Source organism: Trachurus trachurus, assembly GCF_905171665.1.
Source record: "Trachurus trachurus genome assembly, chromosome: 13".
Lineage (NCBI taxonomy): Eukaryota > Metazoa > Chordata > Actinopteri > Carangiformes > Carangidae > Trachurus > Trachurus trachurus.
The window spans coordinates 27,091,934-27,116,192 of NC_139892.1; the positions used below are offsets into that span (position 1 = coordinate 27,091,934).

The 24,259-nt window shown below is 44.3% G+C and overlaps 1 protein-coding gene across 1 annotated transcript in view; it reads left to right on the plus strand.

Annotated features, from left to right (window-relative positions):
- Positions 1-21,444, plus strand: part of LOC310995775 (protocadherin-16-like) — a gene marked incomplete at both ends in the record, with an annotated part of 74,557 nt that extends 53,113 nt beyond the window's left edge. The window contains 19 exons of the mRNA XM_083984898.1: positions 2,473-2,661; positions 3,370-3,601; positions 3,706-3,942; positions 4,462-5,490; positions 6,449-6,636; positions 6,730-6,826; positions 7,191-7,348; positions 8,788-9,634; positions 12,395-12,634; positions 13,637-13,762; positions 13,904-14,113; positions 14,247-15,113; positions 15,206-15,319; positions 15,401-15,612; positions 15,933-16,084; positions 17,368-17,498; positions 17,780-18,066; positions 18,184-18,325; positions 18,854-21,444. Coding sequence (XP_083841024.1) covers positions 2,473-2,661; positions 3,370-3,601; positions 3,706-3,942; positions 4,462-5,490; positions 6,449-6,636; positions 6,730-6,826; positions 7,191-7,348; positions 8,788-9,634; positions 12,395-12,634; positions 13,637-13,762; positions 13,904-14,113; positions 14,247-15,113; positions 15,206-15,319; positions 15,401-15,612; positions 15,933-16,084; positions 17,368-17,498; positions 17,780-18,066; positions 18,184-18,325; positions 18,854-21,444 — 8,049 coding nt within the window. The remainder of the gene's footprint in view (positions 1-2,472; positions 2,662-3,369; positions 3,602-3,705; positions 3,943-4,461; positions 5,491-6,448; positions 6,637-6,729; positions 6,827-7,190; positions 7,349-8,787; positions 9,635-12,394; positions 12,635-13,636; positions 13,763-13,903; positions 14,114-14,246; positions 15,114-15,205; positions 15,320-15,400; positions 15,613-15,932; positions 16,085-17,367; positions 17,499-17,779; positions 18,067-18,183; positions 18,326-18,853) is intronic.
- Positions 21,445-24,259: the final 2,815 nt, after the last annotated feature.

Below are 24,259 nucleotides of genomic sequence, written 5' to 3' on the forward strand. Positions count from 1 at the left end.
CCCCAAATGTGGCAGAAAATGGACCCAGCAGACCTACTTTTTGGGCAAGATTGTATGAGCTCTCCTATGAAGTGCCTGGTGACATAGTGTCAGGAGGAGTATGACTGGGACCACAGGGAAGCAGCCTGCTGCCTAGCGTATGCTGGGATTATGGAGGCACCTTGCCTGCTGAGTATAAGGACTTGGTCCGAAATGTACAGTACTGTACGTTCCCAGCTTGCCAGGATTCAGTCAGGCGAAACTCAGCAGGCAAACCCACTGCCATCTTCAGGGCCATCTCTGACTGGGCTGCAGCCTCCACATCTTTCTCCAGCTGGGCTGCAGCCTCGATCCTCTCCGGCTGGGTCCCAGCCTCCATGTCCCTCTCCAGGTGGGCTGCAGCTTCCGTGTCCATCGCCTCTGTGCCAGTCTGCCCGGCCACCCTCCAGAGCCTCCATTCCCATTTGCCAAGCCGGCCTCCAGAATCATTGTCCCCCTCTGCCTGGCCAGCCTGCAAAGTCTCCATGCCTGGTCTCCAAGCATTTTTTGCCCCTCGGTCTTTGAACTTTTTAACCTTCTGTTTTGTGGTCTCCCAGCTGTTTTGTTTCAGTTGTCTTGCTGCTGTTTCTGTTCTTCACTGACTTGGTGTCCTTTGTGTTCATCCTTTGCCCTCTTGCCCTTGTGTTTTACCTTTTCTATTTAATTACCTTTTGTTACCCAGTGTATGGTGTCTGCTATTGGTTCCAGTTACTGTACTCCTGGGTTTTCCCCCAACCGTGACATACCCCCCCACACACACACCAAAAGCAAAGAGTGACTTTCATATACATTTTTTTTCTTCCATTTTTTCCCCCAAGTTTTCATACCATAAATATAAATGGCTGGCTTTATACATGCAATTTTTTAAAAATGTTCTGTGTGTGGTTTTACTTTGTGAAAAAACGTTTTTATGGATGGTTGTGGCTATAATGGAAAACAACAAGGAGTCTCCTCAAATAGCCTCTGCATTCAGTGCCTTACCCTAACCCCATTGGGTCAGTCACAAAGAGGAAATATTTCCATACAGATATTGTTGTAGCATATCTGCTTTTTGTTTTTTACAAACCGAGGTACTCATGCTTAAATGCACCTTCAGCTGTACCGCCAGCTGACAACTGTGAAGAAAACAAGCACATAAAGCAGCAGGCTTGTTATAAATAACTTGTCCCCCTGTAAAATGATAAAATATTACAGTAAACTACCCCATTCACCCCCCTGGTATTAAAAGATGGAGTAGCTTTCTTGTATTGCTCTTGGTTTCCCCTTTCCTCATGTGGTTTATTATTCTTCTCTATGGCTTGCATCTCTGCCAGCTTTACAACTCCCTCACTCCCACACACCACTCACTCTCTGTTAGGAGTTACAGTCCAGTGTGGGGCATGCTCTCTACAGAGTCCTTGTCTGCCATCTGCTCAGGAAGGAGTTGGAGCCTGAGTTGCCGCAGCCAAACCTTCAGCACCTTGAATGAATGATTTCCATATTCTCACACTCACAGCAATGCCTTCAAAAAGTCGGCTTTTAGATGATAAGCATGGCTTGCCTTATTTTTCTTGGCAATGTTCCTGATGACTAGTCCATTTTACACCGAGGAGGCTCCCTGCCGCCGAGTGCTGGAGCACCAGAGCATGATGCGAGCCTCTATTTTCTTCCAATTAGCGTTTTCCTAAAAAGATCCATTTATAAGAGATGGGAGGAAGGAGCATTCTAATCAACTTGTGAGGTTTAATCCTACTGTAATCTCTTGCAAACTGCAATCCCGAGCCAACACTTGCAAACAATTATGCTGCTGGTACCTAGGGGCCCAATCTGATTGGTCTGTTTGCCTTGCGCTGTCTTGGGAGATCCTGTAGTAATTGAGTCAGCTCCCTGGCTGATGGCTTGTGAGCTGCTTTTATAGCTCCAGCATTTCCAGCCCTCTGTAGATGTGTGGTGTTATTAAAACCAGACCACAAGCGGGACATGACATTAGGGTATAATGTGTTGCACTGAAGCATACTGTGTGGTATCCCACTGTTCCCTAGCTGTCCCTGTCACTGTCCTTTGCAGACAGACGCCACTCCTGAAGCAGGCAGTTTTCCCTGCTGGCAGCCCTCCCAGTAGCCTGTAGAAGTCATCCTCCTTCCCGCCAACCCCTTTCATTCCCTCAGAGCCCCTCGCTGCCAAAGGGCCTGTTTGGCTCATGCTCTGCCTCAGATAAACAACAAAGAATAGGTCCAAAGATGCCTTCACAAGGCACCTGGTACTGTGCTCTTGTTTCAGTTTGTGTGTTGCCTTTAGTCTTACATCCTTCTAACAGAATTTTGATTTGATCTGCTGTGGCTTTAAGAGTGATATTAATGACTGTGGAAACTGCTGAGTTTCTCCAGTAAGATATTTCTCTTCCAACTTGATAGATTTTAATTTTAGTGCACAATGTTGGAATGTTTGACCAATAGCATGTTTTCTTCTCTCTAGGTAACTGCGTCGGATGCAGACAGCGGCTCCTTTGGCTCCATTACCTACTCCCTTGGCTCTGGCATTAACAGCGCTGTTCCTTCTCAGTTCACCATTGGCAAGGAGACCGGCCAGATCTGCACTAGTGCTTTACTAGACAGAGATCAAGGGCCAGCCAGCTTCGACTTTACTGTTACTGCAGTGGATGGGGTGAGCCACCACATTTTGAAATCATGCTTAATATGAATCTATTGAGCCACAGAGTAATCCTATAAACACAGCAGCCCTACTTTTCATACTGACAGGAGAGCAAAGATATGGCCAACTGTGCAGAAAAACTTTGATTCGAACAGCCAAGTAAAAAAAAAGAAAAGAAAAGAGAAGCTTGAATGGCTCTCCATGGTGGGCTTACTCCAAAGTTAGTATAGCATCATGTTGACTTCATGCCAGATAATACTTCGAAAATAAAAGGTTAAAAATGAAACAAAATTACTGTGGTCATGTTAAAGCCATCAGATGGAGAAATGCCTCAACTGTCAGGCAGTAATATTTTAACAAGTTGGACTGCCGCCTCTGGTTTTTGCCACCTGGTCCAAATGAAAAGCCTGCACTGTATTTTCTGCAAATGAAAAGCCTATGAAACAGATTGTTTGGTTGAGGCCAGGCCTCTCGCCCTCTACGGGTCATGACATATTGCTCTTTCCCGAGGGAAACTATCAATCTGTATCCCCGCACGAACCTGCTGGGAGTATATATTTTAGAAGCTATGCTATACATCGAAATTTTAACAGGGTTTACTGCTGGTTTTTACTAGCACCGTTAATGTGGCCTAAATCCTGCTTTTAGGTGTGTGTTTTTTCTGTTTCTGATTTAGTGTATGTGAAGGTATAACAAAAGAGCTTTTTGTTTCCTCTGCAGGGCGGACTGAGCTCAGTAGCCTATGTGAAGGTAGATCTGGTTGACATTAATGATAACAGACCTGCGTTCTACCCAGTCAGCTATGCTGTTAGTTTGAGCACGCAGAGCGCCCCTGGGACATCAGTTGTCAGAGTGATGGCCTATGACCCAGACTCAGGCGAGAATGGCAGGATCACATACAAAACAGTTCCTGGAGGAGCCTCGCCGTTCTTTACACTCAACAAAGACACAGGTTGGCACAAGCACTTTTCCAGTTCCTGCATACACAAGATTTCAAATTTAAATTATTGATTTAGTCCACAATTCTAAAAAGAGCCTGTCGGGATGTTTTTGTAGGTGTGATCTCCCTGTCTCGGTCCGTCTATGGAAAGGCCAACTCCGTCATTCCCATGGTAATCTCTGCTCAGGATGGTGGTGGGCTGGTTGCCCTCGTCAATGCCAGAGTCAACATCAGCGTGGTGGCGGGGCTGGTGGCTCCACCTGTGTTTGAACAGACTCAGTACTACTTCACTGTAGCAGAGGACGCGCTGCGGGGAACAGTTGTAGGCATTGTCCAGGCCAGCACCAAGACAGGTGGGGGCACACACACACACATACGAACACGCTCAGACACACACACACACACACACACACACACACACACACACACACACACACACACACACACACACACACACACACACACACACACACACACACACACACACACACATACATACACTCACTCACTCACTCACTCACTCACTCACTCACTCACTCACTCACTCACTCACTCACTCACTCACTCACTCACTGCCCATGCTGAACAGCTCAATATACATTTATCAGTCACACTGGATCGTGCTGAAAAGAGTTTCTTCCCTGCTCCCTGCACCACTTGTACAAATAGGTGTTGAGCCACTATACACATATAACTCTGAAATAACATCAGTCAAGAATTCCATGTCAGACCTTTGTTGATATTGTAACTCTCTGAATTTTCAGAGCTATTACAGTCGTGAAAATTGAAAAAATGACATAGTTGGAGTGTGTACTTCAGTGGTTCTAGTGCACCATCCTGGGCTGTTGTGACATGTCTTTGTTGTGTTTCAGGCACTTCTAAAGAGATCTCCTATACCATCAGCTCTGGAGACCCTGCAGGCTACTTTACAGTCGATCCTGAAACTGGAGCCCTAAGGACCAGTCTACCCCTGGATCACGAAGCCCTGACATCTCTTGATTTGGAAGTGCAGGCCCGCAGTGGCAACCCTCCAGCCTTCGGTCAGACCCGTGTCCATATCACCATCACAGACATCAACGATAACCCGCCTGTTTTTCTGCCCTCGTCTTCAGAGTCCCTGTTGCTGCCGGAGCATACAGACATGGGTACAGTAGTGTATCGGGTCCAAGCTGAGGACAGAGACTCTGGAGCTAATGGACAACTGAGCTTTGACCTTTTAGCTCCAAGTGGAATCCAGAGGAGCTTCAGCATAGAGCGCAGCAGTGGAGAGATCAGATTGGTGGGAAGCCTCAATTATGAAACCAGCCCCCGTTATGACCTCCAGGTGGTTGCCAAGGACAGTGGGGTACCACAACTTAGCGCCACCTTCATGCTTGTGGTTCATGTCCAGGCAGAGAATGACCAGGGACCTGTTTTTGATACACTTACCTATCGTGTGGAATTAAAGGAAGGTACACCGATAAACACGCGCTTCCTGCAGGTCAGAGCTCTGAGCAGGGAGACCCCCGGCTCGGGTCACTTTAGCCCCTTGGCGTATCACCTGCGTCCAGATGGAGATGCTGCAGGGTTTGGCATTGCTTCAGACAGTGGCTGGCTGTTTGTGAAAAGTGCTCTAGACAGAGAAGTTAAGGACATGTATCTTCTAACAGTGCTGGCCAGCGCGGGTCATGGACAGTTAAAGAAGACGGGCAGCGCCACGGTGCGGATATCGGTGACTGATGAGAATGACAACACTCCTCGACTCTCACAGGAGAGGGTCTTCATGGCTGTGAGAGAAAACCTGGCTGCAGGAACGGGCTTTGGTCACGTGTCGGCCACAGACCGAGACAGCGGCCCCAACGGGCGCCTCAGCTACCGATTCCTGCACCCTGACCGCCACTTCCAGATAAACTCCCAAACAGGTTAGTTAAAAATGTGTATGCATGTGCAGTGACAGCTGGTTTGTTTGACGTGTATTGTGGATTGCTTAAGTTTCTTTCATTTGGAGAAAAGTTGTGTAAAAGCTGCATATGTAAAGATACTGAACAGAGAGATATTTGATTAACAAGAAAACAGGCAACTATTTTTGCTGACTGTAATATCACGTTGCAATAAAGCTGCCGTCGACAGAGGAGCCTGCCCGAGAATTGAAAGGCAGTAGAACTAATACCGTTTGTTGAAATGTGGGTATTTTCTAGATGATGTGAAATATCTGCCTTCGAAAAACAGTAGAGCATGCCCGATCCAAAAAATCAAAATGAGCAGTTGCAGTACATCCATTACATTTTTCTGCAGACTGAGCGAAAAACCAAACCAAAACTAAAGTGAAATAACTGAGCATGTTATTCCTTTTTACGTATGCTTGAAGATTCCTCTTCAATCCGAGAGACAAGCTATCAGAAGTTGGTTCAAAACATTTTTTATTCTGTACCATTCAACATTGAAATTATATGTGGGAAAAAAAATCATTGTTTAGTCAACTCACTGCGTCATCTGAAAAAGATGAGAGGCTAAAGTACTGCTGCCTCTTCCCCACTGTCATAAATTAGTCAGATGATGGTGACAGCAGCACTAAGCATCTTGCTGGGCTCTAATTGGCCTGCTGAGCCTGTTAGTCTGTGGGTGGAGACTCAGACTCTGGTTTGTGATCGGTTTCTGGCTGAGTTGTGAGTCTCTGCAGTGTCTGCCAGCCATCCAGAATTCCTCTGTTTGTGTGTATGTATATGTACACGAACATCTGCAGACTACACAGATGAATGTCGGTTACTTATGTGTCATAAAGCAAAGCCCGCTGGTTCTTTAGTCTCTCATCATTATTCCAGTGCTCAGGAAACATGGCCGCCCTCAGCATAAAAACATCTCATCTCCTCCTCTCTCCAGGTGAGATCAGTACGAGGACCACTCTGGACAGGGAGCAGCAGTCTAGTTACCAGGTGGTGGTGGTGGTACAGGACGGAGGTTCGCCTCCTCGTAGCGCCACAGGCACGGCCTTCGTCACTGTCCTGGATGACAACGACAATGACCCAACTTTTATCCACAGCCAGCCTGGCAAAAACCTCATAATACAGGTGATGTCACAACAGCAGTAAAACAAATGGACCAGCAAGAGATGAAAAGTCCTTCATGTCTTTATCAGTTGTGTTTGTTTTTTAAATCCACAGGTGACAGAAGGTCAGTCCTCTGGAGTTTTACTGGGCACGTTGCAGGCCAAAGACCCTGATGAAGGGGAGAATGGCACCTTGGTCTACTCTTTGTCAGGTACAGTAGCTGCAGGAAGTAAAGACAAGTCTTCTGTTTATTGTTAAAGTGATTTTATTTTTAGATCCTCTTGTTTATTTCACAGTCTAGTACTCGTGCTATTTTAGTGTGTTTTTAAATGCTTTTTAACTGTGTTTAGAAAAGCACTGTGGGTAAATAAAAGAGATCGTTTACTGGTCTGTCCATGCGTGCAAATACTGTAAACATCTGACATCATGAGTCTGCACTGATTAGTAACTGAGTTCTAAAAATGGCTTTGATTTAAAGCTGACAAAAATGTTACCACTGACTTGCCGAGTTTGTGTATTCAGGCCTCCCACACACATCATCTCCCCTGAACGTTTGGACACTATGTCTCTCCCAGGTCCCAGGGCTGAGCGTTTCTCTTTAAACCCAAACACCGGGGAGCTGCGATCATCGTCTCCTCTCAGCCACTCTGAACGAGCCGAGTACACTCTGACGGTGACAGCCACTGACAGAGGACTGCCCCCTCGGAGCACCTCCTGCTCGCTCACCATTCAGGTCAGACTTTCTCTGGAGCCCGGCCAGCACAAACACCCTCAATACTCACCTATTTAATATCAAAGAGTAGACTCGGGGTTGAGAGGATCCATGTCTCTGGGCCCCTCAGACTAGCTGCAGACATATCAGCCTCACTTCTGACAAGCTTCCCTCCCATTCCCTCCCTTTTCTTCCCCTGTGAATTTTCAAAAGGGAAATTTCTATCTGAAATGGAAAAGTGGGTCTGAATCAAATACTCCCAGCTGGCTTGTGATGAGGGCCAGCTGTAGCCTGCTCTGATCAAGGTCATTCTCAATGACTTCAACACTTTTTTAATACAGTAGCCCTTTTTTGCATAGAGCGGCGGGGCTATGCACTCACGTAAAACACAGCATTGAAGGTAATTCAGTTAATATTTAATATAGAACAGAAAATGGACACAATGGAAGAACCCTGGAAGGAACGTAGATTTATGGGCTCCAGGAAAATAGAGTTACCATATAAACAGCTCTTGTAAGTGGCTGTTCACTTTTCCTCCTCTCCCCCAAAAAAAAAGGACAGTCATAATTATTAGTTAATTAGATTAAACAGTGCAAGTGTTTTCCTTGCCCACTGACGCATTTCTGTAATTTACTTCAGTCATCTTTTCAGACTGATTTACTAAATCCATCTATGATAGGACGGGACTATAGCAATTTATTTCTGGAACACTTGTTTTCCATCTAATATGGAACCAATTTATAGCGTGTCATATAAGATTTCACAACAAACACAGCTTATTTATGAAGTTCCTACTTATTGTGGGAACTGTGCTGTAGGATGCCATGCTAGAGTAGATCACCACTTCAGCTTACAAGACACATGCTGCTGAGAATTTGATCAGCAAATCCTCTTCATCTCCCTCTTCTCCCTTCCCCCACTCAAATTTTCTCAATCCATTTTTATATAAAAAAAAAAAAAACGTCTCACATGTTACTTACAGTGTGTGACTCTTTTCATACAAAGGAAGGGAAGTTGTAATGTTGTAGTCTTTTGAAGACACTTGAACTGCTCATCAAAAGAAGTGTAAAGCTATACATAGTGCAGGAATATGTCCCAGTGCTAAATGCAACCCCCCTCATCATATCCCTCTCTGATTGTGTTACTTTTATAATTTATTATTTTTCCTGGCAGTGACATAAGTATCAGATTAAGTGTGATTAATGTTAGCAGTCATGTTATTCAAGCCTATAAAAACCTCTTGTAACTGCTTTCATTTATTCCCAGTGAACACATACGATACAAGAAAGTGGAGTGGATAAAATCTGGTTTTGCTTTCCTACAAATCCATGAAATATTTTCATTCTTTGTATTGAATGTTGTCAACTTAAGTCGCCACTGGGCATGCAAATGAAGCATTAGATGCACTGTCATGTTGCTTTGTCCTCAAAATACTTACCGAGTGTTTTTCTTCCCTGCAGGTTCTCAGCATTAACAGACCTACTTCAAAAACCAATTCACTCTCCATATCTTTCAACTCTGTGGAGGAGGCTAAGCCCGGGTCTGTTGTCGGCTCAGTTCGCCTCCATGACAGAGAAAGCCCAGAGGAAGGGGAGGTGACCTACACAGTGGTTGGGGGTACGGACCAAGATGGAACCTTTGTTGTGGACCGTCTGACTGGAGATGTGTATTTGGCTCGCCCGCTTGACTATGAACGAAACGCCCGTTACTCCCTGCAGATTGAGGTGGATGACTTCTCTCAGGCCCCTCCTAGCAGCACCCTGGTCCACCTGGGAATTGATGTGGAGGACAGCAATGACCACGCCCCTCAGTTCCCTGAAGACCCCATCACCATCGTCATCTCAGAGAGCATGGAGACCGGCTCGTCTATCTATACTTTCCAGGCCGTTGATAAGGATGGCAGCGGGCCCAACAGTGAGCTGAGGTACTCAATTCTCCATCAATGGCCGAACACCCCCGGCCTACTAAACCTTGACCCTTCCACTGGGGTTCTGTCCCTGGCCCAGGAGCTCGACCATGAGGTCACCTCCAACCTGATCCTGGTTGTAAAGACAACAGACTCTGCCCTCGACGCCAGCCAGAGGCGCTGGGGGTCCGTCACGGCGAGGGTGTATGTAACTGATGAGAACGACAATCCACCAGTGTTCAGCTCGCCAACAGCTGTCAGTGTGATGGAAGACCAGCCGGTGGGCTTTGTGGCGTTGTATGTCATGGCCAGAGACGCAGACCAAGCGGAGAATGGAAGAGTGACCTACAGCATCCAGTCAGGCAACACTGGAGGAACATTCAACCTCAACCCGAACACTGGTGAGTAAGGTGGACCAGTCTGCATATCAGTGATGCTAGTATTTCAGTTGCACATATATTGTTTGAATAGATCATGTAAAACATTATTAAATGGAGCATACTTTAGGGTTTTTCTTTATTAAAGCAGAAGTAAGTGATATATTTGGGTTAATATAAGTCTTAAATAATTATATCTTCCGACAGCAATCACTTACATAGAGTGTTTGGACCGAAACACGGGTCTCTCAGTCCTTCTGCTCTGCTCTGAGCCGAGGAGAAAACATTTATCGTATCCTACAGTTTTTATCCAATGAGGAGAGAGAACGGCATGCAGGGCTGTGTGTGCAGCCAAGGAACGCCGTGAATGTGGCGACGTAGGGACGAGGACTGTTATGGTGCGTTCAAGGAAACTCGTATTTTTCCGACCGTGAAGTGGTACCAGTTCGATCTGGTACGAGTTCACCGGTCGGAAGTTACGAGTGGCCGTTATAGTGACTTTCACCGGTAAAACAGGTCGGAAAAACACGAGTGGGTTGCCTGAAACGCTACAAAGTCGTAAGTTGTGACTTGAAGCTGTAATTTACGATTTCAAATGCCTGCCTGGAACGCAGCATTAGCGAAAACGACCGGGACCACTTACTTCTGCTTTAATGATACTAAAATGTTCTTCATTTTCACCGGTTTAAACATTGCTGTGCTGTGTCGCATACTCTAGTTATATTTTAAGTTCAATTGAACAAATCTACATATCCGTTTATCTCTGTCCAGTCTTTTCATGGACCTCTAAAGTTTGCTTTTCATTGCATTTGTTTTCATCTGTTCACATGCTTCCACGCAGCCCCACCCCCACACCACAATTGCCAAAAGTTCTCCTCCATAAACACACACAAGGTCTTATAAGACTCTGCTTACTTCTAAGTTCAGCACAACTCTTGCTTCACCTTTCATGACTTATTTCTCTCAGTTGGAGGGCAGACAGACGAGGCAGTCTGCCAAATATTAAACACACACGGACACACACACACGCATGCATGAGCACACACATGCACACACGCACACCCCATCATCTGTTATTGTGGATCTATTCCCATGAAAGACCAAAGAGCCTCCTGCTTGGGCTTCTGGGAACCATTAGAGGAGGGATCAGTTACGCGTGTTTATGTGTACGCACGTGTGTCTGTGTGTGTAGGCATGCACATATGTGTCTGTGTGCTTGCATGAGACTCTGTCACTTAGTCAACACTGACCTTGGGCTATTTGGTCCTGTGGGCTTTGTTGTGGTGTTTGAGACACGTGTCGACGTTGGCTCCGCCCTCCCCTTCAAGTCGCCAACCAGGATGCCCCCTGGAGCAGCTTGGGGATGGAAACATTCAGAGTCTGTCATGCATGTCACTTCTGCTTCGGCCCAGTATGTGCTCTCATCTTGAAGTGTTTTCATGCACACTGGTTATTTGTTAAAATCATGACAGAGTTAATCTTCTGAACACCTGGTTTGCTCCTGTTTTGGGGTCAGTGACCGAGACCTGGGACCATCTCTACACACTCTGTTTTCATTACTTTGGCATTACAGTTACCACAATAGAGAGAACTATCAGTCTATTATTAGGGGTCTATAAAGTCAGAGAGTGAGACATATCCTCATCGCTCATTGTCAGAAGCGAGGCCATTAATTTCACTTTTGGAACTGGTAATATGGTGAAATGCCTCTCTGAAAAAGACAACACCATTCAAGGATTAACACATCAAATTTTGATAAATGGCCTTTGCATTCAAGACAAAAGAGATGTGTTTGTTGTCTGAGCAACCTCAGCTAACCCTTTATACTGCAGTCCAACATGTTGGCGCCACAAACCCTGCATAGGCTTAAGATGTTGGAATTGAAAACATCCAAAATAAAAACTTTGCTCTGTTTCCACTGTTATTTCTTTTTTCTATCCATGTGTTATCGGTGACCAGGGAGATGACAGGATCACAGAGAAGTCAAATTTGGTGAAAATATTCCATCCTCTAACTCCTACCAGATTAAAAGCTCAGGGGCAAGTTATCTCAGTTCGAGCAAGATACAAAGCAAAAAAACACAAGAAAGTTAAAACCAAAACAGCCCCTGCCCCCTCTTTCTTTAACAGTTGCAGCTCATTTTAGAGCATGAAATTGAAATTGAATCAATGCAAGCTCTACCCTCTTAGGGCAGGATAATGAAAAGGCAAGGGTGCCCCTAATTTCTTCAGAGCACGGCAGGCCTGGCTGTTGCGTGTCTAGAGCGTGTGTTTACTGCTTCGTTCTCGATGGCTGCGGCATTCTCCAATGGAAAATCTCGTAAACTGTGGCCAGACCATTGGGCTGTTACAGCAGTGGTGGTGGTAGCATTCAGGTAGGCAAAGCTGTGTGTGTGGAGGAGATTAGCCCTGATTTGGCCCTCACACGGCAACTTTTCACACCAGCGTTTTAAATCACTTGACTACACACAATCGTGGAAAGTGGCGTGTTTTATTGCCTTTGATAGCATGCTTTCATACTGTAGTTGTCGTGTGTAACTGCCTCTGGGAAACAGGCAGTAATAAGGCACACCCACATACACACACACACACACACACACACGCACACGCACACACACACACACACACACACACACACACACACACACACACACACACACACACACACACACACACACACACACACACACACACACACACACACACACACACACACACTCACTCACACGCACACACATACAGGAAACCTCTCCTCACATTTCCCCTCTGATTCATCTCTCTGCAGGCTCTCTGTCTATTTTCAAACCTCTGGACCGTGAGGAGCAGGACATCTTTAACCTCACAATAATCGCTGAGGATCATGGGATACCCCAGCACTCGTCCAGCCAGCTGCTGTGTGTCCATGTGATTGATGTTAATGATGAGGTGCCCTGGTTTGAGGAGAGCCAGTACGAAGCCCAAATTTCAGAGAACCAGCCTCCAGGAACCAGTGTGTTGACAGTGTCCGCCTCTGATCTGGATCAAGGTGAGGCATGCATTGTGCACTCACTTAGTCATCGTAGCTTTGGCTCACATAATCAACAACACTCTCCTAGTGAGCACTGATGTGAGCAGTTTTCATTTCAAAGTAAGGTTGGAATGCAGTAGTTGATTGGAAAGTTTGTGTTTTGCCATTGTTTATTCAACAACAACATTTTTGATGTTTTGTTGTCCTAATTACATGTTAAAATACAGTAAAAATACTGATCGTACACCATACTTAAACATGTAAAAAGAAACTTGATCGCACTGCTGTAAAATTACCTTAATCATGCTGTATGCACGTGTGAGGATTATGGCTTAACTGAGATCAAACTGTGCTGCTTCAAAATTCTCGTAATTATTCCTGTGCTTCATGTGCTGACTATGTGTTCAAGTTACAGACATTAACAGTTGTTTTTAATTGAAGACTACACAGGAGAAAGGGGGAGGGGGTACAGAAAGGATGCATTCCCCTGGTCTTAGTCAGAAGCACATAAAACAGAAGGATTATAAACTTTCTCTCCAAAAGCAATTAGTGAAGTAAACAGGTGAGGTTGCCAGACTGCTCTCTGCTAGCACGCAATCTGGCATCCAGACACCTGAGGGAGGGCTGTCACTGCCAAATGCTTAGACAGCAAAACTAATGACAAGCAAACAAATAAGTATACAAGCTATTAGCAGGAGAAGCCCAAATACTTGAACATGCTGATCGATGTGAAGTGTTTGCAGGTTATATGAATGGACTAGTGGTTTGATTTCAACCATTTTTTTTAAAACTGTCATCATGTGTTTCACTACAGTCCCGGTTGCTGCCGTAGTGTCCTTGGGCAAGACACCTTACCCACCTTGCCTCTGATGGGTTGTGGTTCGCGCCTTGCATGGCAGCTTCCGCCAACAGTGTGTGAATGTGTGTGTGAATGGGTGAATGTGATGTGTACTGTAAAGCGCTTTGGGTATCGTTCAGATGGAAAAGCGCTATATAAATACAGACCATTTACCATTACAGGAACCAATGGGCAGGTGACGTATGGTGGTATCTCAGAGAAGGGTTTCCACATTAACCCAGTGACAGGTGTCATAACAACCACTAAAACCCTGGACCGGGAGCTTGAGGAATACTACACTTTGACAGGTACTGTCCCCTGACTTTCCTCGAGATTCATACTACAGTATGAACGGTTATTTTATAATATCCAGATTACTTGTATGTCATTCATTATCCAAAATCATTCTTCCTACTGTACGGTAAGTGTTTTTTCTTCTGTTTTGGCAGTTTATGCAAAAGACGGTGGCCTTCTACCCAACTATGCCAAAGCAACAGTGAGGATCAAAGTACTTGATGAGAATGACAACGTCCCTATCTTTGGACGTCTCTTCTATAGCATAGAAGTGCCTGAGAACCTAGATTCTCTGCCTCTGTTCACCCTCAGAGCCACTGACCCAGATACAGGAGACGGTGGAGAAATGAACTACAGAATTACAGGTGAGAGTTTGTTTTGATGTACCATTCAGTATCAAGACAATCGGCTCAACTCTCTATTCTCTACTGCTGTTTGCATTTCTGTAGCTCATTGTGTTGAAACTGCTAACTCATTTACATATTGCTTTGCATGCAGCTGGAGATCCATCGGGGGACTTTCGCTTGGATAGACGATCAGGTGTGCTGTCCACTTCAAGGCCTCTGGATAGGGAGAAGAGGGCTGGTTACACACTAACAGTCACAGTTAAGGATGAGGGCCATCCTCCCCTCAGCAGCACCACAACTGTGGAAGTTACTGTTCTCGACATCAATGACCACAGCCCCCAGTTTCAGAGCAGCAGCTACACTGCAGATGTCTCAGAAGATGTTCCCATTGGCTCCCTGGTTTTGGAGGTGAAGGCTATTGATCTGGACCAGGGCCCCAACAGTCAGGTGCTGTACTTTCTGAGCCGCGGCTCCCAGAGCATGTTCATCATAGATCAGAACACCGGCCGCATAATCACAGCAGCTCCTCTAGACAGAGAGAGAACCGCCTCTTATACCTTTGAGGTGTGTGCCACCGACTCCTCCCCAGCAAACCCGCGTAACTCCACTGCTCAAGTGACCGTCTACATTCAGGATGTGAACGACAATGCACCCTTCTTCATTCTGGATCCACTTATTGTTAACATCTCTGCCAGCAGTGTGTCTAGCCGTAGAGTGCTGGCCACTATGAGGGCAGAGGATAAGGACTTTGGGGCTAATGGCTCTGTTTTTTATCGTTTTGCCAATCCTGTGAGGGGCTTCACCATTAACTCGCTGACAGGAGACATCCAGGCCACAGAGAAGCTGCAGACTCTCACCCAAAGCCAGCGGACCTTAATAGTTCAGGCCATGGACCAAGGCAACCCTGCTCAGTCTTCTCTCGGGGTGGTCATCATTTATATTAGGGAACAGAGTTACAGGGGCATTCGCTTCTCTCGCACAGCCAGAGATGTCAGTCTGCAGGAAAATGCTGCACAAGGTTTGTATGTTGTAAGATTTCCCTCAGAATCACTGTAATACTAAAATGTCAAAATAAAACATTTCAACCAAGTCTCTTTTCTACAAATCCAGGCACAGTAGTGACACAGACTCAGGCCCAGTACCCTGATGGCTCTCAAACTGGTATCAGCTACAGTATTTTCAGTGGAAACCGAATGCAGTCTTTTGGAATTAACACCATCACTGGTGAGTGCACAGATAGCAGCACACAATACGAAACAATGTTTTTCAAATCTCCAATGACTCATTGTTGTTTTTGTGAATTAGGCGAAATATGGGTCCAGAAATCTGAAGGATTAGACTTTGAGGAGACCCCCAAACTCCGCCTTGTGGTGAAAGCTGAGACGGCATCCTCCAGCTCCTACATGGCTGTCAACTTAATTCTGCAGGACGTCAATGACAACTTGCCACGCTTCCAACTCCAGAACTATGTAGCATACATTAGAGAGGCACAAGGCTATGATTTTCCCATTATCCAGGTGCAGTAGCCTGTCCCCCACATATTTATTATGGTTGGCTGTTGTTTAAGTGTGAAGTTGTAGAATAGAAAAGCACTCAAGCTTCAGAAATCTGGATAGTTTCAGCACTGTAGAGAAATGACTGTTCATTTGCCTGTGTTCTTAGTGTCCCGGCTGAATATGTAGAATCATTTTTGTCATGTTGCCAGTTTCATATAGCCCATTTTTATGAACTTTTGACTTATAAGTCCAATATTGCTCACTAGTTCATGTTACACCATGACAGCTGTTGCAAATATTTCTATATCTTCCTCACCAAAATGGGTCGGTCATTTCCACAGGTTGCGGCAGATGACCTGGATCAGGGTCAAAATGGTCAGGTGACCTACTCTATAAGGTCATCATCCTTGAGTGGCTTGTTTAAGATAGACCCACTAACTGGCAGCATCACCACCGCAGCCATAATGGACAGAGAGATCTGGACACAAACAAAGTGAGTTTTGCTCTTGTTACTCTTTATCTGCTCATCCATTTACATGTATGTGGTTCCCCCCCATCTTATCTCTGCCCTTGACATATGTATGTTTAAATGTTTCAGCCATGGTTGCACGGCTGGTATTGTTTTCCCCTTGCCTGTGTGTGTGTTTGTCCTCGTGGCAGAATGTGGTCCACGTTTCAGAGAGGTAGTTTTGAGGACTTTGGCAGGTGTTTATATGTCTGCGTATATGTAAACAGATTTTTTCAGCGTGACGCCATCACAAAAAATGCAGTGAAACTACTTCACAGTGTGTAGTCGAGATAAAAGTGAAGGCCAACTTCAAAATAAGGTCGGTGTGGTGCAAATTTGAGGTAGTTCGGTAGAAAGTGGGGAATGGACCATTTACCCCTCACTTTATACCCCAGTCCACCTTTGTTTTAAGCCATGGATCACTTCATCCCAGTTTCAGCCATTCATTGTCCACTCCAAGACATTATCTAAAGCTTTAGGCCATCCTGTCCCGAAATCACACAATGACCATCGACATGTTGATCATAACCATGTTTTTACCTTGTGATCTGTGTAGTGTTGCAGTGATTTTTAGGTTCAACACAGAGGTTCGCATTAAATTGAATCCTTCCATTAAAAGCCACATGGATTTTAACATTGATTTCTGGATTATTGTAGAAAATAAACTCTGTGACAAACAAAGCGTTCTATTACTCGCATGTTTGCCACACACAGCAAATTGATCGATTTTATGTTTATTGTGATGACATTTGACTTAAACTGTTTACCCTATTTCAGCTATTAGTTTATGCATATTTTCAATGTAAGTCATGAAAAGCACCGCATCAGTTTAAACTAACTTAAAGTCTATGGTTTCATGTTTTTTACTGCAAGACATTTTACTGTATTACTGTAAGTGAAGTGCTGTTAACAAGGACTACTCAGAAAAATGTTTCAATTACAGAGAGAGAAGAGAAAAAATTGGGAGGAAGTACTAATGAGATGATGATCATATTCAGAGCCAGTTAAAGTTGAGACAAATCATGCTTGGACTGAAGATTCTGTTTTAAAATTAGATTTCAAACACATTTAGTTTTATCGATTTCTAAGATTTGATTGCACTTTTTTTATAATTGTTAAATGGAAACAGTGAGCCTAATTCATTGTTTCAAAAACAGTCTTGTATTGCACACTCTGAAACAAAAAGCGGCTGGTTTAGGTGGGGGGTGAAACACTACACAACCTTGTTCATTAAAGTTCAGACAGTGACATTCATTTTCTGGCACCAGGCTTGTCGTTACGGCAACAGACCGAGGAACCCCGCGGCTGGCTGGCTCTGCCACCCTCACTGTGATCATCATCGACCTCAACGACAACAGTCCCATGATTCCTTTGCCTCGGGAGATCCATGTGCCTGAGGGTAAGTTCGCTTCACAGGGGAACTTAGTCCAGTGATCCTATCATAAAGCCTCACATCACCCTTCCTGGCAGCTCACACAGCAGGGATCAGTGAGAAAAGTCTGACCCTATTATGAACAAGCTATTGCCAAGTTCCTCTGTTCATTTCCTGTCTATTAGATATAGGCTTTCCAGAACAGGATATTTCTTAATAAAGAGGAAAAAAAACTGTGCTTCATTTCAGCTACAACCTAAATATTTGCTCTTCCTCTCCTGCCCTCCCTCCCACCCTCCCAAATACAGATACTCTGATTGGCACAGTCATCACGCAGGTAACAGGGAACGATGTGGACTCGGGGCCAGCCCTGTCCTACACACTACACCTGGATCCAAGCAGCCAAGGAATGTTTGGGATTCATTGTTACGGAGGAGGAGTGTCTCTGACCGGCCCTTTGGACTATGAGGAAAGGACATGGTACACATTGACCGTCCGCTCATCCGACTCAAAACATCAAAGTGAGGCTAACCTTACTGTGCTGGTGGATGATGTCAACGATAATGTCCCAACCTTTACTCAAGATTTCTATCAGGTACAGCTACCGTCACTTGCCTGCATAATGCATATTTTTAGGCACTGTCATATTTGTTAAATTGATGTAGTATCTGTAAAGGATACCGATGTATTCACACTGTGTTGTGCTCATTAGGTGACTGTGTCAGAGCACCTCCCAGCAGGCAGTGCGGTAATCACAGTGACAGCCACAGACCGTGACTCTGGGGAAAATGGGAGGATCATGTACAGAGTGATGTCATCAACTCGGGGCATCTTCTACATTGACCCAGGCAACGGTAAGATTGCTGTGTGCATATTTATGGTGGCTTATAACCATTTTCTAACCAAAGCTCCCTTTAATTACCCTTCATAAAAAATGTTATCCCCTAAGGCTCTACTTGGATGTAAATTTGAGGTTTGGACATATTTTCAACAGGCATTGCAAAAATATTTAATCATTTTGTTCATTAAAAGTCATTGAAAGCCAGATTTAATGTTATTTGCCTCAGATGTTTTTCTTTAGATAGCATCTAAAAATAAGTGTGTTATAAAAGAGGACTCTTTTTCCCTCAGGCTATTCTGTCTCCTGTTCTCAAGTGCAATTCCTTTGCTTTGAATAACGTTTCCTTAAATACTATGCTCAAACTTGCTGCAACATTTACGAAGAGTAACTGGAATTTGATCATTTATTTGAATCATCCATGGATATCCAATCACCACCCTGTGTAATGATCAATTTGGATGATGAATATGATGATCCCCAGACAGAAGGTCAAAATCATTCAAAGTTGCTGTTGTAATGACCATGTTCTGTTTCCTCACAGGGACTCTGTTCATCAAACAAAAAACAGAGTTTGATTTTGAGAATCCCTCCATCCTGGTTGTAATTGAGGCACGGGACCAGGGTACTCCACCACTTTCATCCATTGCCACTGTCCAAGTGCAAGTGTCTGATGTCAACGACAATGCCCCTATCTTCCACCAGTCAGAGTACAGAGCCACTGTGTCTGAAGATGGGCTTCCTGGATCAACTGTTCTGATCCTAGAAGCCGTAGACGGAGACCTGTCTCGGGACAACTGTGGATTTGATTTTGCCATTGCCAGTGGCAACTCAGGTAATGCCTTCCAGATTGAGAGCAGCGTGCGTTTCTTGGAGGGGCAGGGCTTCCAGACAGTTGGCAGCCTGATCCTGGTGGAGGAGCTGGACTTTGAAGCAGTTCCAAGTTATAACCTGACTGTCGTGGTATCAGATCGTGGAATCCCTCAGCGTAGCTCCAGCGTGCCTATCCTTATCAGTGTTTCAGATGCCAATGACAACCCTCCAGCTTTCAGCCGGGCAGAGTACAGCGTGGTACTGAGTGAAAGTGCAGCAGCAGGGACTGAGATCTTGCACCTATCTGCCACAGATCCAGACTCTGCTCCTAACGGAGAGGTCCAGTACTCTATAAGCTCAGGGGACGAGTCAAACCTTTTCCAGGTTGACAAGTGGACCGGAGCCCTGAGGCTGCAGAGACCTCTGGACAGTGAGAGACAGTCGCACCATATAATTGTTGTTCAAGCTACTGATGGTCAAGGACACTATGCTTTGGCCCCAGTCAGCATCGAGGTGAAGGACATCAACGATAACCGGCCCTTCTTTCCTCTCAATACAGTAACTGCGAGCATCAGGGAAAACCAACCCCAGAATGCCTTAGTCACCATGCTACATGCAATTGACCATGACAGGGGCGTTTTTGGACAGCTGAGGTACTACATGTTGGACAACTCTAAAGAGGGAAGAGAGGCGTTCTTCATCAACCAAACATCAGGTGAAATACGGACTCGCTCCACCTTTGACTTTGAGAAGGTAGCCTCCTTCCATTTTGTGGCTGTTGCTATGGATACTGGTAACTATTCTGCCACTGTAACTGTGGAGGTTTATGTTACAGGGGAGGATGAATATGATCCTGTTTTCACATCCTCCGAGTTCTCATTCGAAGTGCCTGAGGGAGCTAAGAAAGGTCAGGTCATTGGCAAAGTACAAGCCAGAGATGAAGATGGAGGTGTGGATGGGATTGTCCTGTACTCTCTAGCAGACAGTTCGCCTTATTTTGAGGTCAATAAATCGACAGGGGCTATTTCTTTAAAAATGGACAGTTACAGCAGGCATGTAGGTCGCTCTAAAAGAGAGCTACGTCTCATGACGTTGGACATGACTGCTCACAGCCCTCTGGAGACCTCCCGCATAGCAGTGGCTAAAGTTACCGTAGATGTGACCCACACTTCTTTTGGTCTCACCACAGACATGAATATGCTGCTTGTCAGTGTCATTGCAGTTTCACTTGGGACAATAGTCATATTGATAATAATTGCAGTGGCACTATTTTTCATTAAATTAAGACGTCAGAGGAAGGAGCAAAAAGCGCACGGACGAACTCAGACATCGGGCACTATGCTGCATAAGCTTGAGGAAACTAAAATATCAGCAAGTGAAATGATTTACCATCAGACCCTACCTGGATACACAACCAGTCAAAGTGGCAGCGGTGGGGGTCCATACACTCGTGGAGGATCTCTGGATCCATCCCACTCCAGTGGGCGTGGCTCTGCAGAGGCAGAGGCAGCAGAGGACGATGAGATCAGAATGATTAATGAATACCCACGTGTGTCAAGCATCTCCTCTTCAATGCAGGAGCGCATCTCTGCCCGGGGTCCAGACTCTGGAATCCAACAGGATGCAGATCAGCTGTCAGATGTGTCCTGTGAACCTTCCATAGACTGGTTCAAAGGGAAGAAACTGGGTAGTCTGAATAGTACTTTATTAGCTGGCCAGGTGCCAGTCTACAGGGATGAGGGGGGTGGGTATGTGGGTGTGGGACGGGGACTCAGCATCTCCCACCCTAAAGACTATACTTTCCCAGAGGATGGAAAGCCTGCTGTGGATGGCTCGCTGACAGCCATCGTGGCCAGTGATGAGGAGTTGAGGGGCAGCTATAACTGGGACTACCTGCTAAACTGGTGCCCCCAGTTCCAACCCTTAGCCAATGTTTTTACTGAAATAGCACGTTTAAAAGATGAAACAGCTCCTCCTAATCCACGCAGGTCATTTCATCACAAAGCAAAGGCTGAGTCAAGAATTGACCCACCGCCTCTCATAACTTCTGTGGCCCACCCTGGGGCTAAAACTGTACCTCCAAAGCCTGCTGTAGGCAGGACGTTCCCCCACTTGGCTTCTTTACGAAGATCTCCAATCAGCGGCGAGGGATCCATCTCCTCAGTTGCCATGTCTCCAAGTTTCTCCCCCTCTCTCTCCCCGCTGGCAGCACGCTCCCCTGCAATTACACCGTTCAACGTCTCACAGGGCCCCTCTGCATCCATGATCAGCACAACTGAACACAATTTGGAACACAGCGAGGAGGCAGAGCTGAGGATTTAAATTCTTGAGACAAATCTTGAAGGTGGATTAAAACTGAGTCATTGCTGCCCCAGACTTATTCTACTGTATGACCACAGGGGCTGCAACCTGAAATGAGTCATGGCTCGTCTCTTTTCTGTTCTCCTTTTTAAGAGAACAAGTACACAAGGTTACACTAAGAAGTCCAAATAGCTGAAGTTGTGGTGCTTACTGGAAAAACTGAACTACATGACTAACAGGCCAAAATGGACCATGCATTTTTTTTTTGTGAGTGTGTGTATGTGTGAAAGAAACTCCTTATTCTTCTGTTGATCATTGTTATTTTGCACATTTGAATAGGGATTCATACATGATGTCAATATTTTGTACAAAAGCATTGTCTATATTTTTATACGTATATGTGGTTTCTGACAACAAATGGAATTAAGGTGTCAAAAAAGGTTGCTAAAACCTCAGAATATATTTCTATATTTGTAGCTTGTACTGTATACTTGTTTGTACTGTACGTTGGTTTTATTGCTTGTTATTCTTAACCTTGTGGTTTTAAATGAAGCTCTTCATTAATGCTTTATGAATTGGAATTTTTTGTAACAGATTATTGTAAATATTTATAGAAGAAGAGACGTCCTTGCTTGAACAAATGAAACATCAGTCAGAATAGTGTATTGTGTGATCAGATTTTCTATGGATCCAGTGTTTGAACTCACATCAAAAGGTAATCATGAATGTGAATTGTTGAAAAGTTGTATTAGTCCTCAATACACGTCCCTTCATTTTCTGCAAAGCATAATGAAACTTGACACAAAATGATCCTGTCCTTCAGGTGCCCTGGCTTTAATTCCTCACTACAAGCCTTACTGCTTTTCATTTTGCATTGTGAAAATAATCCATGTGAGGCAGAACATTGAGCAGCTATGTATGTAAAACCGTGTGCTCTATCAGCAGCCTAATCATTACAGATAATGTAAGCAGGTCTTGGTCATCTGTCCACTCATACAGTGTTCTTCAGTAAAACATTAAAGAAACATTACTTAAGCTCTTTATCAGTGTTATCTGCACACCGAGGTTGGCAGCAGGATTTTTAAATTGCTGTCCAGAACTGTTTTGTTGTATAGATTTATTACTAAACTGTAATGAATGTTATTTTGGACCGCATTTGTTCCCTCTTTTCAATAGCACTATAAAGAATACTATATGGATTAACAAATGTTACATACAGTATGATGAAGTATGAAAAATTGTATATTTATGAATGTTCAAACACCACCAGAGAATGTTTCCTAGTTAATGAGAAGAAATTCATGTCATGTACATGTTCAGCCATAATTCACATTAACAATTACACAGATGCCTACGCCATTAATAAATATATTCATGATTATAACTGTGTTGTTGGTAGCCTTTACAAATTGAAATAATGTGTTAATTTGCATTAATAACTACCTAGAGCTCTGCCTAAAGGCAGATTCATCCTTCCCTCCAATGATTATAAAATTATTTTGTTTCCCCAGTTTTTTATTTTATTTTTTAAAACTGTTGTTAACATTATATATTAAGCAAAACTAACATTTTACAGTATTTCTATTTATTATATAGGTAGACCGCAATCGCTGAGAGATTTGGTAAATTATTTACAATGATGCTATTCTGACCATGGCCAAATATACATAAACACTACCTACTGTATTTGATAACGTGAAGGTACCTTGTTGTCTTGTGTTGTTTTGTATTGAACAGTGTTACCTGCCCCTTACATCTCATGTTTGTCCAAGCTGTCTGTATAATGGTGCCATGAAGAAGAGAAGTTCCTCCAAATGTTCTCACATATCATCCTAGACTTGTCCAGAGAAATGTTTTGAGCAAAGTGCCTGATTAAAGTACTTATGTGAACACACACAGTCGCCTATGTTGCATCATTCTCAGCTCACAATAATTGCAAGAAATGACAATGATAAACGGTTATTATGTACATTTAATCAATGCATGGGGTCAAGGCTGTATGATTTTGGACTACGAGTGAAAGATCCCAAAGTCCAAATAAAAGGAAATTTGCCTCAGCATAAAACAAGACCAATTTTCTAGGGCATATAAAGTTGGCTTGTCTGAACATTGATGTTTTGGTGACCTACACGCATGCTGTCAGAAGGATCAACCGCTACACTCTCAACTCCTCAAAGGAACCCCAGCCTTATGCCTTCACTGAAACTGAAAATTCCCTACCACAGGTTACATGGACAAAATTCACTCCCAGTACTGTCCCAATCTTAAGAAAACATATCTTAAATGAACAATATTTTATTTAATGACAGCCATTAAGTGTTATTTAGATCTTGATAGGTACATGTGATGTAACACAGTCACAATACCATTACAGTACCTTAGTTAATGACTTTACAGATGCCCTCATTTGTATTGAAAGCAGCCACAAAAAAAGTCTGTTTGTTTTTCTCCGGTTCTTGCTGAACCTCCTCCAGCACAGATTAAGGGCAAAGCACTGGAAAGACACTGGAAACCAAGAAACCACCGGTTGCTTCACATGGAATTCTCAGTTCAGTTTTATTCTATTTGTATGATATTTGTTTGCTTAAATTATCTCCACATTAACATGGAGCCAGTCTTGTCCACTCTGCTTTTGTGTTCTGATGCCAATTCATCTACTTTGCCAAAAAGGGGGGGAGAGGGGGGAATCCCATTCACATTATGTTTTGCAGCTCAGAAATCATTCATCATGTAATACTGACCACACCAAACTCCAGGTCAAATCTCAGATTTTTATCTTTGAGCATATGCAACTGACGTTCTCACAACAATTCTTCAGTTCTTATAACTTCTCTGT